Here is a 17,719-nt window from a genome sequence, read left to right on the forward strand (position 1 = left end):
CGGCCCACGCATGGGGAGTGCTTAACGCCTCCCTCACCTCCGCCGCACGTCGGCCCGGCATTATACTATCTTCGGCATTTTTTTCTACACACGGACACGATACTGGGGAAAGTATCCCTTAACAGCTCCACTGTAAAAACAAACCGTGTCAACATTGACAGCCACTTTCGCTATGTTTACAGCGTGAAACACGCATGCAGGCGATGGTTCATTCGTGCTACCAACACCGCCGACAAGCAGGCGAGGTTATTACAGCGCATGCGGGTGACTCATGGCATGAGTCAAGGAATGCCTCATATAGCGAAAAGCTTCGGTCTAATTTTGACCACGTGTTCCCAATGGAACGTCTCACGCAGACCAAGAATTCCGCACAATTATTACAGGATGTCACTGTAATTCGCAACTATTCAATATAATTTCCACAAGGTGTCCGTAACAGTAATATGGGAAACAAGTGGAATTATTGGATGGTACATACAGCGTTTAAGGTATACGGCTTGTAGGGCAAGATTTCGTCACACGGAATGCTCGTGCATTCTCTCCGCGGTCGGGAATCGAGCCCGAAATTAGGCAGTTCTTGGCAGAACGGCACGTTGTTCCGGTCGCACTAGCATGGCAGTCGACGCCTCGCGCGTCAATACTCCAACGTAACCACACGTGGTTCGTATCGCACATCGGACTATATATGCACACAATGGACGCGCTAAGAAGCGGGCAGATTACTAGCCCGTAGCTGCGCACACGAAGGCAGCCTCCCGGCAAGATGCTCACCAGTGGTCGGTGGCCTCGCAGTGCGAGTCGAGGAAGACGAGCACGTCGCCCGACGCAGTCCGGGCACCCGTCAGCCGGGCGCGGATCAGGCCCTGGCGCTTGGGCAGCGTGATGAGCTTCACGAAGCCAGGACGGAAGTGGCGCCGGATGAACCGCTCCAGGCGGCCGTTGGCCATCTCGTCTGCGAAGGAGAGAAAACGGCGAGTCACCTCTACGGAGAGACGCTCGGAGTTGACCGATTTGTGTTATCCTGCGACAGAAACGTGATCACGTGCAAGAGTGATCCTAGACTTGACAAGGGATTATGCTCGATAGGTTCGGCGTTCAGCCATCAGTTAACATATATACACGCAATTTATTACTCAATTAACGAGCACACGAAGGTCACAAAATGGAATAACAACGTGGGAGAAAACGTCATGTATAGGTAAAAGAGAACGTCAAATTAAGCACAATTTTGGTGAACATTGCCAAAATCAAATGAACACAATAACAAAAACATGTTTGGAAAACTCATGCATTACACAATTTCAATACAACGCTGAGCTCACGTCAAACAATATAAAATATTCTAGAATGTGACAAATCAGAACTAGACAATTTCAACAGTACGCCGCTCACAGAATGAAACGCGACAGGGAAACCTTAAGTATACCGCTCCATACATATGAAATTACTCGAGAATGTACTATGAAATGCCGCTAACGAATCTTGTCCCTAACCGCGATACGGAGATGATGTAAGTGCACAAGCCAAAACTGCGACGTTGGTACACGAACTGCAGACGATGAAACGAAAGTCTGCGCATAAGTTAGCACTGAATTGACGCGCTTCATTCTGCGAGCAATTTATATGTACCAAACAACTTTAAACGAAAACTCTTCACGTCAACGCAAACGTTAACATCTCGAATCATATCTATCCGAGGGTGCGATTCCACAACCGTAAAATTCCACCATATCGTAGAATTTTCCGTTTATTGTCAACATGGAGGGTATACGGTCTCTGCGACTGACTAAACACAGTCATGGCGGAATTGAACAACATGGCGAAATTTGACAAGTGTGCACTGTATCGTGCCTTCACACTATTGGGAAGAGTACTAGCACTCTGTTCTGAAGGAGTACAAGCATCTGTTTGGGGAAGTAGAAACACTCGGCTTGGGGGAGTAGATACATTCGGCTTACTTACTTACTCGGCGTACTCGGTTTGAAGAAGTAGAAGCACTCGGTCTGGGGGAGTACATTACCCTTGTGGGAAGAGTATTAGCAATGTGCAGAAAAATACTAACACTCCCTTGCGGTGGAGTAATAAAAATCTATTAGGAGGAGTTATTCTACTCTCTCTCTCTCTCTCTCTCAAAGAGGGTCGATCTACTCTCGAAAAATGAGTGAAATATGGGACAAGCAGATTCTCCCTCGAAGACAGTGCCGGAACTCCCTTCGTTTTTAGAGTGCAGAGCAGCGCTCCGAGAGTCATGACGTGCGAACTGCTGCCTTGCATTCGAAGTGCTAATTTAAGAGAGCGGCAACAACTCTCCCGGAGTCCACAACGGCCATGAAGCGTCGTCAGACAACAACGTGTTCGCCTCGTCTCGTCATCGCCGGTGAGGCGGCGGTGGCAAGTGAACGGATTGTCCGTTTCACTTCTTACTATTTCCTCTTCCGGTATCAATAACGAAAAGTTGAAGCGGGAAGATAAGGGGTAAAAAAAGGGCTAGCAATTAAGAGCGCCGGAGACACCATGCAGGTGACCGCGAAGTGGCAAAAAAAAAGAAAGAAAAGAAAGAAAGAAAGCCAAAGGCAAACGCTATAGCACTATACATCAGTTTTCGTTTGTCCATTCTTTCTGAGCAACGTCGCGGCTCAATACTCCCCATTCACAAACGAACCCATCAGGAACGGCTCGCCACGGCAGCTGGACCTCGTGTTGTCGAAGCGTCACGGACGAGCGTGCCGGACACATACGATCCGTCTGCTCATCACCTGGCCACCTGTCGCGTCGCACAATCGGTACAGTGTACAATGGGCTTCCGAGTATAGCACCGGAAGTTCTCCGCAGCGTGCCGCTCACTGGCTTTGCTTTTCTTACTCTTTTCTGTTCTTTTCTCCTTTCTTTCTTTCTTTTTTTTTTGTCATGTCCAAACGGTTTTACGTTCACGGCCGACCTCCGGCGCTCTGAGCCCAACTTGAATAACAAGAGACGGGGCGCTTCGCTTCGCATGACATTCGTCTAACAACAGCAACGTAGTACATCGACTTCTTCCCGCTTCTCGAAAGCGAGATACGGCCTTATTTTGAACGTCCTAGCCACGGCTTAAAAACATGCGCCGAAGGTACTCGATCCTCGTTAGCCGCCGGTGAAAGAGTAGGCAAGCGACGCCAGTCAGTGCCACGCTCATCAAGCGAAATGAATTTGCGCGAAAACGTTTCGGCCCACATACGCGTAATTGAGATTTTGTGTGTGCGTGTGTGCGTGCGTGTGTGCGTGTTTGCGTGTTTGCGCGTGTGTGTTTTTCCGTAACCCTTGAGGTCAATTATTAAGTTGTGCATGTGCTCTGAACCGGTGATTCAAGTATTCTTATGCAAAACCGCAGCATTACTGACTGCACAATAAAAAATATATTCAATTACTCTAATTAGGATGATTGGCGCTCCATAAAATGCAGGAAGCAGCATCATGCCACATTGTATTTCTTGTAATGGAGTGTCGAGTAGCTGGGAATAAAGCTGTGTAAATCTGACGTATATATCGACAGTCCATCATAATTGGCGACTGAAAAGCATATCTTTGTTTAAAAAATAATAAAAAATGAGAAGATCATCCGAATTCGACATTAGCGCTGACTGAATCTTGCAAGACTCTGCTATATGCAAATGAGTGGAAGAGGGAGGAAATGCGCAAATATGCAGCACCGAAGACAGTCTCGAGAGCTGCGAAAATATCGGATATGTAAAAAGGAAACGCGACGTATGTAAATCAAAGCCAGTCGTTACAATGGAAACGTGGCCGTTTACCTTGATTAAGCCGAATGTTTCGTGAGTAAACGTGGTTGGCGGATGGGCGAATTTTGCACGGAGGTAGACAGTGTTAACAAATTAGATTTATTGGAAATGCGTGCCTAAGCGAGAAGGCCGCCATGCAGCCTGTCTGGTTCAATTAGCGAAAAGCTTCCCGGTTTGCTGAAGCTCGCAATTCATTCGTTTCATCCCGGCGGAGTTGGTTCATTCTTTCTTTTTTGTTATTGTACAAAATGGTTCTGCTTACGTCATCATCTGCAGGGTTTTCACAAAATCAAATGAACAGAGCAAAGCTCCTTGCTTTTCGGCAAAGAGTTGCGTTTTCTCTTATCGGAAATTGAAACTTGCCCTTTGGCAACACGCGAAGTATATGTATGGTAACAATACAAAAGCAATGCTTTTGTGCGGCACTTCGACAGACGGGTGTCGTTGATGGTGATTTGTTAACAGATGAACCGTATCCAACCGTGAGAGAGGTTGCCAGACGTCGAGAAGTGAAATGACTAGCCATAACGTCAATATTTGCGAAACAGCAACAACAAGGCAATTATTGTGGAATTACAAGCACTGATACTATGAGCACGTGAGTCGCTACCTCACCATCGCATATAATATCTGTCCGCCGACTAAGCCACGGAAGCGCGAGCAGACTAAGCACGGCGAGCAGACTAAGCACGAACCAACAAAAAAGCGAACGATTCAAGGTGCTTTCAGCGGAAAGCCCACTGATGAAAACGAACAAAGCGCCGAAGCAGATGTGGCTTGATTCTCGGACGCGCCGGCATAATTTATTGCGTTGTGTATCCGCCGAATAGAGCTTGTGCCGGCTGTGCGATACTAACATGTGCCGTCTGCCTGTATTCCTCATTGCAAGGTCGAACTTGATTCATTTAATATAATTACGATTTCTTTTCATTTTTTCTCCTTTATTATTTTCTCCTGTATAAGAACTCCTTGTCTGTATTCAAATACGCGTAAACGAGTGTGCTTATATAAGGCGCTCACAACACGCACATTTCACACCATATGAGAACGTATCCTTCTATATCAAGCCAAATACCTTAAGTTATCTTGTTCGCGTTGCGTTCGTGCGTACTTTTTATTCCTTTGTTGCTCTGTTATCTTTTACTTTTCATGAACAATGTATCCGCAGGCGGAAACGAGCAGCCGTCATCACTCTCGCATGACTACGTCTGGTTTCTTCATTACAATTAAACGCTTTCACACACTTTCAAACAGTCTCTGGTATCGGTTATACATTTCGTGACATTGCGTCAGCGTTTACAGATTTCAAGCGATGGTTTAACCATCGAATTTGGTTTCTACAGTTATATATATATATATATATATATATATATATATATATATATATATATATATATATATATATATATATATATATATATATATATATATATATATATATATATATATATATATATATATAAGTTTAAATGTGGTCACTATATTAAGGTACAATCGTTCCCTTGCCTCGCAAGTAGTGCCACAAGATAGAAACCGTCCAGCGAAATAGGCGAGCAAACGCAAAACCGCTTTTGTTAGCTTTGAATGTAATTTCATTTCGGACAAACGCTGTCCAGGAGGCCGGCACTAACGGCGGCATATATACCTGCCTGACTAACACACCGAGTGCATCGGCTATATACGACAGTCTACGGGACACGGAGTTTGTGCAAACCCTGGTCACGTGGCCTGAAAGCTTTAATCTGTAGTAACTTTTGCGACCAGGACCTACACACAAGTAATCCAACATATCAGAAGCACCGCGCATTAACAGAGAAGAAATTTGCATCTGTCGTCACACCAGCATGCCGTAAACTTTTTGTGGCCTACTGCAGCTCTTCCTATAGTTTCGAAGCGTGCGCCACAGGGTCGAATGTTGGCGGCCAAGGTTAATTCGGCGAAGTCGAACAAATGCGTTAGAAATAATACACCCAGAAGTGTACTACGTTGCGGAAAACCCCAATGCGTGCATGCAGCAAACTGCATCCGAGGTGCGCGAATAGTGCCAAAATTCCTGCGCAACAGCGTCGCAGCCCGCAGGACGCCAAACCAACAAGGCCGCCTCAGGCAAATCGAGTTTCCATACTTCAGCATCTGTAGGAGTTGCTTGCTGGGCTGGTTGGAACACGGTTATACGAGGAGAATGCCGGCAAACTTGAAAAGGGGAAAAATCATTGTTAGTCCAGCCACCTTCCTGTCGCTTCTCCTATGTCTGCTTCTCGATTTTTTCCCCCTTTTTCAAGTTTGCTGGCATTTGCCTCGTTCAGCATCTAAACGAGGCGCGACCGCTTGCACAGTATAGCCTATAAACAGTAACCGCTGCCAATAGTAAGTACCGCAGCAATCGCGCTGCATAAAGCTCGCGCGAATGGCGCATTGCCAGCCAACTCGTTCAAATGAGAGCCACAGTGTAGGAAGCGAATATTCCCAACGATAGACGCGAGCCTCACATTTCACGTTAATTAAACGCCAAATACTACATTCGGCACTGATAATGAGGCTGCGCCTATACGTCAAGGCCGTGGTTTGCATATTCAACTAAACTGCATATTTTCGCGCCCCTATTTTAGGCACCTAGCATTTACGCGTCACTGACGAAAACTGCTGCCAAGACTCAACTGTGCTCCGGCGTCCCACAGCACATGAAGCCGGGTGGACACCGGCATCACTCCGCCATCTTGCCAGCTCTGATTGCTTGACAGAGGGGCAACGCCCTCTGTGTTTCGCTTAAAACGCAAAAATGTGAAATTGGACAACACGGGGTGCTATTCTGCACATTCGCCATGGAGTTGAATTCGCCATCTTGTGAGCTGCGACTGGCTGATGAAGAGGGTTGCTGCGGCAACTCTGATTGGCTCAAAATGTCGCTGTTACAGAACAGCGCCAATGGCGAATTTCGACAGCTCCCAGAACATCACCCCCAGCAACAAAGCGTTAATCGACAGGCGCACGCCTCAATGGAATTCCACACATGCGCCTGTCAAAGGCAGACACCGGGCGTGCGCTAAATGCGAAGTTTTCTTTGTTTTCCTTTTCACGTTTCACTACACCGAACTTCCGGAAAGCAGCAACAAAAGCATTCGCGATACCACGAGATCTTTGTGGAAACAACAGGAACGAACGCATGCATGCGGACGTGTGGATCTTTCCCCGCGTCTCTCCTTCCACGTAGCGAAGGCGCCAGCCTTAAACGAGAAAGCAAACTTCAAATAACAACAAGAAGAAAAAAACGGAATCACAAGCAAAGGATACAAATACGTCACGAGAGACGGAACTAAACGCGAAACAACGTCACGTCTGGAACAGGACACTGGAGAGGGGAGGGGGGGGGGGGTGTACGACGTTTACGCGGTGTACGAAGGTGCGAAGCACTCGGCTCGGATAAAAATGCTTGGCATCGCAAACGCGCCTACACGGCAAGGAATTAACGCACAGACACGTACGCTTCCCGCACCACCGAGAGAAGTGCGGCGGCGCGCTAGCTTAATTCGCGAACCACACAACAAACCGCTGCCGAGCCGTGCCAACACATTCCTCGTAGCGAAGGAACCGCAACAATTGCTGCCGCAGCCGCGCGAGAGAATTCGTTTTACCCGTGAAATTCGTGAGAGGAACTGCGACGAGACGGCGAGTGCCTTTCGCCCGCGTTTGTACGGGACCATCTAATCACCGCGCGTGGAATTCTTCCGGCGGGCACGAGATGAGTGAGAAAGAAAAAAAGAAAGAAAAAAAGGACAGCAAAGGAGTCACGATTTTCGGGTGTATTTTCCTTCATTCTGTTCGGGCGAGCAGCGTCAAAGGAGGCGGCGGGCGAGCTCGACAACAGCGTCAGCGATTCTCGAAACGCAGCCTCTCCAAAGCGTCGTAAACGTCGATCACGCTCTTCGCAGACGCACGCATCACGAACGCACAGGAAACGCGTTACCTTTACTTTATGGCTGGAAGCAGCCACGCTCGCGTGCGCTCGCAGCGAGCAAACTATAGCGCTGCTATAGGTCGCGTCGACTTCGAACGAATGACACTCAGCATACGCGTTCATTTATGTTTGTATATTTGCCCTCGCGTTGCCCCACTGAAATATGCAAGAGAGAGAAGGAGATTCTTGATGATGGGAAGGAAAGGTTGGGGTAAAGTGCAGCGCAGTAACTGTCTCTCAGCAGAGGACACCTCAACCGCGCTGCACAGGGGCTAGGGAATGAAAGTAGGGGGAGAGAAAGAGCAAAATATGCAAGAAGAATAGGGAGAACAGTGTAGGCTGGAGGAGGGAGAAGGAGCTGATGTATTACTTTGCTCGACGTTTCGTCCGCAAAGGAGCCGCTGAGGACGAGGAACGTGCGCGGGAATTATAGTGAGAAAAGAAAGCAGGATTCACTGTTATCTATAGCATTTGTGACAGTGGACACTAAAATGAAAGTAAATGTAAATATCGCGACAGCGGCGGGCAATCGAACCCACAAGATGTGCAATGGTGCGTTGCTGAAAGGATAGGATCCGTTCTATATACACTTCCGTGGGCATCCGTGTACCATGACTGCGTTTACAGAAATGCGAACAGGAAAGCGTTAATCGCAACGATCCTTCCGTTATGCAATTATGAAACAGTGATCAAAAGAAAGAAAGAAAAAGCGGTCATTAGCGGTCAACTATAGCGGTCATTACCACTTGCTAGGTCACCCTGTAAGCGCTTCGTTAATGCGAGCATAGCCATACATGCAGGCGGACCTGCACCAACTGCAAGAGCACATGGCAGGACACGACTGAAAGACGACTGCTTCTACTGTCGGGGCCTGCCTGAATTCCATGGCACGACTGTACACTCGTAGGCGAAAGCTTACCGCGTGTCTTTATGCTACTGTACCCGCGCAGTGTGCTATATACACGGCTATACATATTATTACTTCACGAAATATATGTTATGGCCATAGCACACCTCACTTGTCATTGTCATATTTTAGTACGTATATATTTTACGCATTTATATGGCGATTGATCTTGGACCCCTTTATAGTCATATGTTACATCCGTGAGTTCATTAACCATTGTTAACTCATTGCATCATGTGTTTGGCGCTCTTTGGCCAAGACTGGCCCTTGCGCCGTAAAATCGCACTAATCAATCAATCAATACTTGGCTATACGAGGTGATTTTCACTCTTAACAATGGTCGTGACCAGCCACCTCTTTTATATACCTCCCAACATCATGCCACCTCTCCAGATGTCCTTGTTACTACGTAATGCAGGAGACGTGGAATTTCGCAAGTGCGCTTGCGTATAATTTGGCCCCGCGCAATCCATCTTGCGCTAGAAGTGGACTACAGAATGTACCTAATAGAACACGGTAAGCGCTCTAAAGCACGCATAAAGCGCCAGTACACACGCGGGTGCAACCAACCTTGCCGAGCGCACTTTATCCCTGTTCGCACGAGCCCCTCAAATTCTTAACAAGTGCTCTGATCGTCAGGCCAGTCATTCTGAGTGCGTGAACTTGCGGGGGTCTGCTACCGTTATTTCGCACATTTAATCAATTCTAGGCACGCTACGCGAATGGAGGAGTGATTCGATTCGGGCAGCTCTACGATATACGGCTCACGGATTAAGCTACATCCGATATTCCAACCACAGCAAAATAAGGGCTACGCCAGAACACCCGTCTATACGCTGGGCGGAAATTCGATACCTCACCCACAAACACACGGATATTATCAAATCAGTCCGGGCACTACTTAGCGAACGACCTTCGTAATCGCAACAGCGGAATTAAGCCCCACGGTGCATCAGAGAAGGAGAAACGAAAAGCAAGAGGAAACCTGCACTGCGGACAGATGCGAGTTCGGACGGAGACCGTGAATCATGCGGCATCGCGCAGCGCACCGCGCCCTTGGCGAAACTTGTTCGCTCCCAAGGAAGAAGCAACAGCGGTGCGCGCGCAAGAAGAAAACGAAGGATAAAGTGAATGCGGAGGCGAGTCGGTCGACCCGGAGGTAAATTAGCGCCTGCGGTGCAGAAGCGCAGAAGATACCGTAAGCGGAAATTGTACCAGCCACACAGACAGGAGTCTCCATTGCCATTTCTCTCACGCTAACTATTCCCCGGCTCCACAGGCGCGGCCGGACTGAATGGAAGAACCTGCCAGCGCGCGAAACTGAAAAAGAAATCAGAGCTCGACGAGGACGACGGCGACAAGGAGAAGAGAAAAACGACAAGTGGCAATGTAATCATCGTCGTACCTTGGCCGTGCTGCTCTGCACGCTCTCACTTTTCTATTCTTTCCTTCTTTCTTTTTTAACTCGCCAAGGAGTTCCCCAAACTAGCTCGGCGGTGCTTACCAAGCGGTGAGCGATTAAGCTAGGTTTGGGTGGATGTCTCATTTTTCCCTTATTAATATGACTTCTGAATCAGCTGCAGCGACAGCAATTTATCCGCTTAACTATTTAGGTCACTTCGCCTACACAAATCGATAACCGGTGACAGACTACAATTACATCACGTTGAAGCAATTTGGCAAGCCCCTAACCTCATCAATATATTTAGCCCGAGAAACGGACTCCGATAATCGGACCTGATTTGGCTTATACGGCAAAATTGTCATTTTTCACGCGACTGCGCGCGAACGGAATTATGCACGCAATCGCGAAAGTGCCACACCTTCGCTCTTTGCCTCATCCGAAGAGAAAGCAAGCTAAATGTAATCACGACGGATGGGCACGTGATCCGCACACCAGCAGCACGACAGGACGCCATTACATCGCCTAATATACTATAGTAGTGTCAGGCGGTTGTGGCACGGTAACGCCTTGCATTCGCTGGGCAGGTACAGCGTGGCCTCCGAGATCTCCCGCTCACATTTCGCAAAGGTACGCCGGTGCGGTCTCGGAATACCATGGAAATCAGACACGTAGTATACAAGACGACCACTGCGCGCGCTGCCATCAGAACGAGCTGACAGCACAACTATAATGTTGCGATTCCCGCGACGTCGATAAACTGGACCAACTGATTGCATCCTACAATATCTTGAAGTGCGTAAGCTGGTGGAAAACGCTCTTCGTTGCCTGTTTTGACATCGCTGTCGTAAAACCATCGTTATTTTTTAGTAGCATTGCCAGCAGCCCCGTGAAATGTTACATTTTAAGAGAGTGCCATATTTTGAACAGTTGTCATTGCGAATACAACTCGTCCAGGAGGTGCTATGGCTTCTAAGTGACAACGAGGACAGCGAAGACACTGACAGCACCGGCACCAGAATTTCAGCCCCAGCTCGAGAAGGTGAAAAAGAGACGAAACTGGAGTGGCAGTGTGGACACGTTGGTATTCATAGGGATGACTGAAAAAAGTGCGTACTAGGCACAGACGTACAAAAAAAAAACGCACACAGGCACTATACTTGCAACTTTTGATTCTTGCGGCCGTTTCTATGTCTGTGTCCAGTTCGCGCTTTTTGATCATCCTTACAAAACTGGAAGAAGTGTTACGCAGAGCGCAAAGCCGAACAAAGAGCTAACGCTTCTTGACGCAAATGTACTTACACTTGAATACGTCGAGGAACTGTTTCACTGCATGGCGCCTATACTGAAAGGGCGCCACTTTCTTTTTGAACCAAAGTACATTTCGCTGCAGATTAGTTTTTCATGTTTTTCGAGTATTCTTTAATTATATATCCATGGAACGTGTATTCTGCATTTCCTTTGACATCAGCTATCTTACAAGTGCAATATTTTGTTTGTGGTTACATGAAGTTTTTCCCAATATTTGTATTCTTTTTAAAATTCCGTCGCCTCAAATTGTTACGCTGCACTATACTACGCTGTAACGTTACCTGCGGAGACAAATGATTTATTTATTACACTCTGAAAGACCGCCGTTCTTCCCGCGTTAACGAAAGAGTCCATCGTAACTCACTTGTCAGCAAGTAACCGCTTGTCTCGTATTTTCTCGCGCACCCAAATGGCGTACGTTTACTCCGCGTGCGCCAGTCACAGTTAAAGTAACTCCAGATGGCGGGTTCCAACAGCTCGAGCTAAATATAGGATAAGCGGTTACTTCCGTGCACAAAGGAATCGCTAACGCTTTATTTTTCTATTGTAGAAGACAGAATCGCCCTTTAGTTCTAGGCAGGGCATAAAGTTTAATACCGCCGTAGCTTCTTGCCGCTTCCCTCCTTCCCACCGCCATCCGGTGGAGAGAGTGACAAAGACGGCGTTCAGGGGAGGGGGGGGGGGGGGGCATTGTTCGTTTTCTCGACGCTCAACGCACCTGTTCTCGCCAGGTCAGCGTAGCTAAGAGGCAACATTGGGCTAAGCCAAATCTTTGGTAAGGAGAGCTCCTGGTCTGCAACGAAACAACAGCTCGGACATTTACGTTGAATGAGACAATCACAGTGTCTGCACTCTAAGAATCTTTCACCCCTCCCATCCTTTCGCAGACGTACAAAAAAAAAAAAAGGGGGGGGGGGGTGTCGCGCGACGTTGCACGTCGCCATCCAAAGCGGAGAGCCTTTTGCGCAACCCCAACCTGACGCAAAAGGAGGCCGCCTGCACGCGTTCGCGACGCAATTCTCTGCGGCGCCTATAACGGCATCCCACTTGAAACGGACTCCCATGCGAAAAAGTTAAAGGCAGGCGCGGTTAGTGACGTCGTCCGGTGACATTGCCGCTGCTCCCGCACAAAAGCCAAACGAGAAAGGTGCAGACAACAGGGGAGAACAAAAAAAAAAGAATAGAGGAGAGATAATGAAGGCCCACGGGTGCAATGGCGTAACGCGCGCTTCACAGCGGCGCGCAGCTGCAGGTATATAGTGTGCGACACATGTGCTCGAGTCAAGGCCACGGACTCAACGCGCCCGCTTGAGCATTCCGGGCACGAGGAGGACTGGTGGCCGAGCGCAACCTCCTTTCTTTTTTTTTCTTTTTTTTTGCCATGGAGACAGCATATAGTGTTGTGCAATGCGGTAAAAGGGAATCCGCGTGGCGCTCGAAAAGCTTGTCCGACGCTGGAACGCATTCCAGACGAACGGGGCCGGACATGCACGAGTCGACGTACAGAGCGACCGCTTTACACCATTCCAGACTTCGCGAGCGCGATCGATTAACGACGCCGGCACAAAAAAAAAACGCGCCGCCATGACGTCAGCAAACGCAGCGGCATCGTAGACTATAGCGACGTACTTAGAGACGCAAAGAGCTGCACACTGTGCAAATGCAGCAGATCCCCTGTATCGACGCAACGGAGGCACCATCAGCACAGATTGAAACGCCAACAAAAAATAACTGATCAGAACGCTAGTTACGCGTAATCACATGCAAAGTGGCAAGTACGATCGCTCTATACAGTGTTGCCGCCTTCTAAGCATGGAGTAGTGCGAAGTGTGCGTTTTGGGGTCTGAATTGTTACAAATAAAGGTGAACCTAGATACGGAATGACGCGGCAGTAGTAGTTTCGGAATTGTTCGCGTTTTAATTTAGGCTGATAGGAAGTACCACTTTGGGGTCACAGAAGGGCTCGACGAATAAGCTCAACCATCGCTGTGTTATAAATTAATCGCGCCGATGCTTCCCAACAGCTACTACAACGAAGTCGTTCCGGTGATCGGCCATTGCACGACCACACTGGCTCATTTAAAGGCGGCTACTTACACAGACTACTTTAAATAGGCCATTTTAATACCAGCTCTTAAACGCCAATAGAAGACAATTAACGCGGGAGCTCTCTAAGGCGGCATGGCACACGAAACGTACTTGCGGCGCATTCCCTGTGCGTAAGCTGTATGCAGCATCTGTACATATAACTGAGGTACGTGATGCCCACGCCGAAATCACGGCTGCATGACGTCACGCCCAGCCTGTAGTATATACAGGCTTGGCGAACAGACATCTCACTGTACAGAACAGCTAGAAGAACCCAAAATCATAAAGGTATACACGGCCATCCACTTGTCGCTACAGACGAGACTTGCGAAGGTGACATGCGCATGCACGAGGGAAGCTATTATACCTAAAGCTACATAATATATATATATATATATATATATATATATATATATATATATATATATATATATATATATATATATATATATATATCCCGACGGAACGGCATACTCATTAAGAACTTATGAAAAAGACAACGGTGTTCGATTACTGGTTGATCAACGTACAGCGACAATATGTGTATGTGAGGGAGTGCGCGTAGCGGCATCTCCATCAGCCGTCGTTTCATTTACGCTCACTCCCTACCGCGCAGAATACGCCGCATTTGTCAAACTGACAGCAACTGGCGAAGCAGCATAAGTAAAGGGTTCCGCTGACACAGCGCCCAGCTGTTGGGATATCGATCTTTTCTATTGAACGACGAAGTTCTTTCAAACTGAAAGCGCGCAGGTGATGCAGCCTGACTGCTTGCAATTTTTCATTTCCGGATGGCAAACGTCTATATCATATTTGCTGAGCATAAACGTCCAGCAAATACTGCATTTTTTTCTGGTTATAGGCAATGCATACAGCATGGCAGCCATTACGAGTTTCCGGCTCCGCAAACACTTCCGTCGAATACAATGCGCAAAAGCATAGCCTCTGAGATTTGCGTCAGTTTCTGAGAGAGACCAATCACCGCGCCGTGGATTTGGACACCTGACCCATCGTGGTTGCTTAGTGGCCTTGGCATTACGCTGCTAAGCACGAGGTCGCGGGATCAAATCTCGGCAGCGGGGACCGCATTTTGACGGGGGCGAAATGCAAAAAAAAAAACGCCCGTGTACCGCGCATTGGGCCCACGTTAAAGAACCGCAGGTAGCCAAAATTAATCCGCAGTCCCCCACTACGGCGTGCATCATAATCAGATCGTGGTTTTGGCACGTAAAACCACGGGAACTATATATAATTATTAATATAGTTATTCTTATATGATTCGACACTATCTATTCGCCCAAAGTGCGAGAACTATAACCCGTTAGATTCGGTACCTGCATTGTTCCATTTATGAGCGATCAGCTGCTGGTTGGCACTGTCAACGCGCCGCAACCGACTCTGCGATTGAAAGCGGCAAAGCGAATTCGCATGGACAAAGAACTGTAATGCTATTGGCCGAACAAACGCTCGACATACAAGTGACCTTTATCTTGTCTTTCTCTCTATCTCCTCCTCAGACAAAACTCTCTAAGAGGGAAGAATTGCAGCCAAAGCGCGTGGCCATTTGCATACATCACCGCTGTCGTACAACACAATCCCCAAGATACCTTCGTGCCGCGTTGTTCTTTCTGTTGCTTAGTGCGCTGTGACCGCCGTTGCTTATTATTTTTCTATCTTCAAAGATATCACTTAAATGCCTGAGCAACGCTTCAAGGCACTTTGCGAGAGCCAGACAGAAATATATCCAGTCAGTTAATTACCCGGCACACATGCTCGGTTATTAAACCAATGCCAGCTGGTGCACGCAAGCGCTCAGCGTTCACCTGAAATGCGCGTCATCTCGAAACAAAAAAAAAAAAACATCACAGCAGCAAAACTACACCTCTGCAAACCACACGGCATCACCACAAGTGCCTGCGGCACAAGTATATACTCTTAAAAAAGAAACAAGTGTAATTGCTAACATACAGGGATCCCGCAGAAAAAGTGACCCAAAGTTCAAGGACACTGGAAAGATTTCAAGGATGCCGAAGGCCAAAACTCAAGAAGGGGCAAACAAACCTTATTCGTACACATACGCTGAAAAACAATGAAATCTCCTTACCTGCAAGTTATTGCGGTTAAGCAACTGCTAAGTTGGACACAGGCTACACGCCTTTCAGGTTGAATTTCTAAGTTGACTTTTCCATTGTAATGATGTCGATCACCTTCCGGCATGACGGTTAGTAGTGTCCGACTTAAGCCAGAGACACTCGTCGCGGTAAAGCCAAATGGCTGAAACGTACTTTCTGTCAAGTATTCCTAGAGCCTAGGGCTCGAAGATGGAGTCATAATGGCTGCGATGTGAACCAAACTAGCAAAACATATAAAACGGTGGCACGCTTTGGTCACTTGATCTGGCTTCGTCTAGCTCTACGACGGTAACGGTGATTTAAACAAGCCTGTCGTTGGTGGCTGTGGTTTACAGGTTTGCTCACTCAGCATCATTCAAAAAATTGTAAGCCATATTAGTTAAATCCTTAAGATTGGCATTACACGGGAAAACATATCGCAGGTTGAACTGAGGTTAGTTGCATTTACGAACATCCACATCAATTATCGGTCCCTCGCGGTACTATAGGAGGACAGTGTAAATCTAGCAACATATATAAAGTGTTAGTGAGCGAAGGAGTTAATACCAATTTACGAACATTTTTCTAAGAGTGTGGCCGTCAATGCGTTCTTTTTTAGTGACTGCCACGAATCGCTCGCTTTCCCGTCGCTTTGAGAGGAGTTGCGCTCGCATCGATGTTGTACCCCGGCAGCTGAGAACTTGAGGCAAGACCAAGAACTGCGGGGGCCTGGGAAATCACTTCATTCGAGGCCACTCATGGTGATGAGCTTTATGCGGTCGAGCATCGAACCCCTTCCGACACGTGAACACTTGTGCGAGTGAACACGTGAACACCCACCAACATCCCACCCGGGAAAAAGAAAGAAAAAGCACGTTTCTGTTGAGCCCACTGTAGACGTGCAGGTTACAAGTCGACAACCCCTGAAACCAACAACGGTAGCAGTGCGCTCTGAGAAGGACTTATCGGAAGACTTGTCAAGCCAACACCAAACGGTAAACATCGGCAAAGCCTATGTCAAAGAAGGCAACGATAAGCTACCTACAGCGGTGTCAGACGACTCACAAGAGCCTTTCGGAAGATTGCAAAGCTGTGTTAAAAGTGTAAGCGACAACAAGCGATAGAGAAACGATGCATGGCGAGTTTGGTCGTTACGCTCGATGCGTCCACGCACGAGTGACGACCGCGACATCTACATGTCACAGCTGGATGGCTGACGTATGTTACGTCTCTGAATCTCTTGGTAAGTGTTCTGAATCAGTAGTTGAAGGAGCCATGGGTTTTGTGGCCATGAGTTTTGTGGCTACGACGTTCATATCTGGTTCGCGCCCTCACTACTAATGCGTCAACAAACACAGCCCTGTCTTTCCTCACCTTATCTGCCCACTCGTGTGTCTCCGGCCCGGCACATCATCCACGTCACAAGATGTCCAAAAGCGGCCCCTTCGCACGCGCACACGTGCTCTTGCGCACACGCGGCTATTTTCTCAAAAAGCTAGTTGGCGTTGCTCCGACAGAAGTGCTGCAGTGGCCTAATGCTTAGAGCACCGGGTTGCTGCGCTGGAGGACCGAGGTTTTATCACCTCCCCACCCCCCACCCCCTCCGAGGGGCACGCAATTCAAATTTATGAGAGCTATTCAACAAGGCAGCAGCAGCAAAGTCCGGTGAGGGTTCGCAAAGAAATCTTATCGTTGAAAGAAAAAAAAATCCTCCAGGGGCGCCGTAGCGGAACGCTGCATCTTTGATCGGTTCCCGCGCGCTCTTGAATTTCACTTTCCCCAGTGTGCGGCTGCCGCGTCCTTGACCTCGAAACGCCACGCACTTCGGCAGTTCTAATTTGGAATAAATACCGCAGCATGGACGTTCCGAAACGAGCTTTAGCGCGGGCTGTTTCACAACGTTGCCGTACTGCAACGGAGGCCACCACTGGCGCCAGACAATTATATATGGGGTGTTTCAGCTAACACTTTCAAAAATCTTTAAACGCTGCCTGTCTTTAAAAGCTGTCGATATTGCGTTCAATTTTTTGTGCAAGTATCGTCCGCCGCTTCGAGTAGACCAGCTCATGAACTATAATTGTGATATCTGCCACAGGCAGGTTTTAAAGATTTTTGAAAGTGTTCGCTGAAACACCCTGTATATAGTATAGCGCAATAGCAGATTGCACG

General features: G+C 47.8%; 1 protein-coding gene across 2 annotated transcripts in view; it reads right to left on the bottom strand.

Annotated features, from left to right (window-relative positions):
* LOC139054596 (polypeptide N-acetylgalactosaminyltransferase 1-like) overlaps positions 1-17,719 on the bottom strand; it is a 51,973-nt gene that overhangs the window by 25,759 nt on the left and 8,495 nt on the right. For both annotated transcript variants that reach the window (XM_070531831.1, XM_070531830.1), the window contains exon 3: positions 772-952. In XM_070531831.1, coding sequence (XP_070387932.1) covers positions 772-952 — 181 coding nt within the window. The remainder of the gene's footprint in view (positions 1-771; positions 953-17,719) is intronic.

The sequence above is a fragment of the Dermacentor albipictus genome, chromosome 1 (genome assembly GCF_038994185.2).
Source record: "Dermacentor albipictus isolate Rhodes 1998 colony chromosome 1, USDA_Dalb.pri_finalv2, whole genome shotgun sequence".
Taxonomy (NCBI): Eukaryota; Metazoa; Arthropoda; class Arachnida; order Ixodida; family Ixodidae; genus Dermacentor; species Dermacentor albipictus.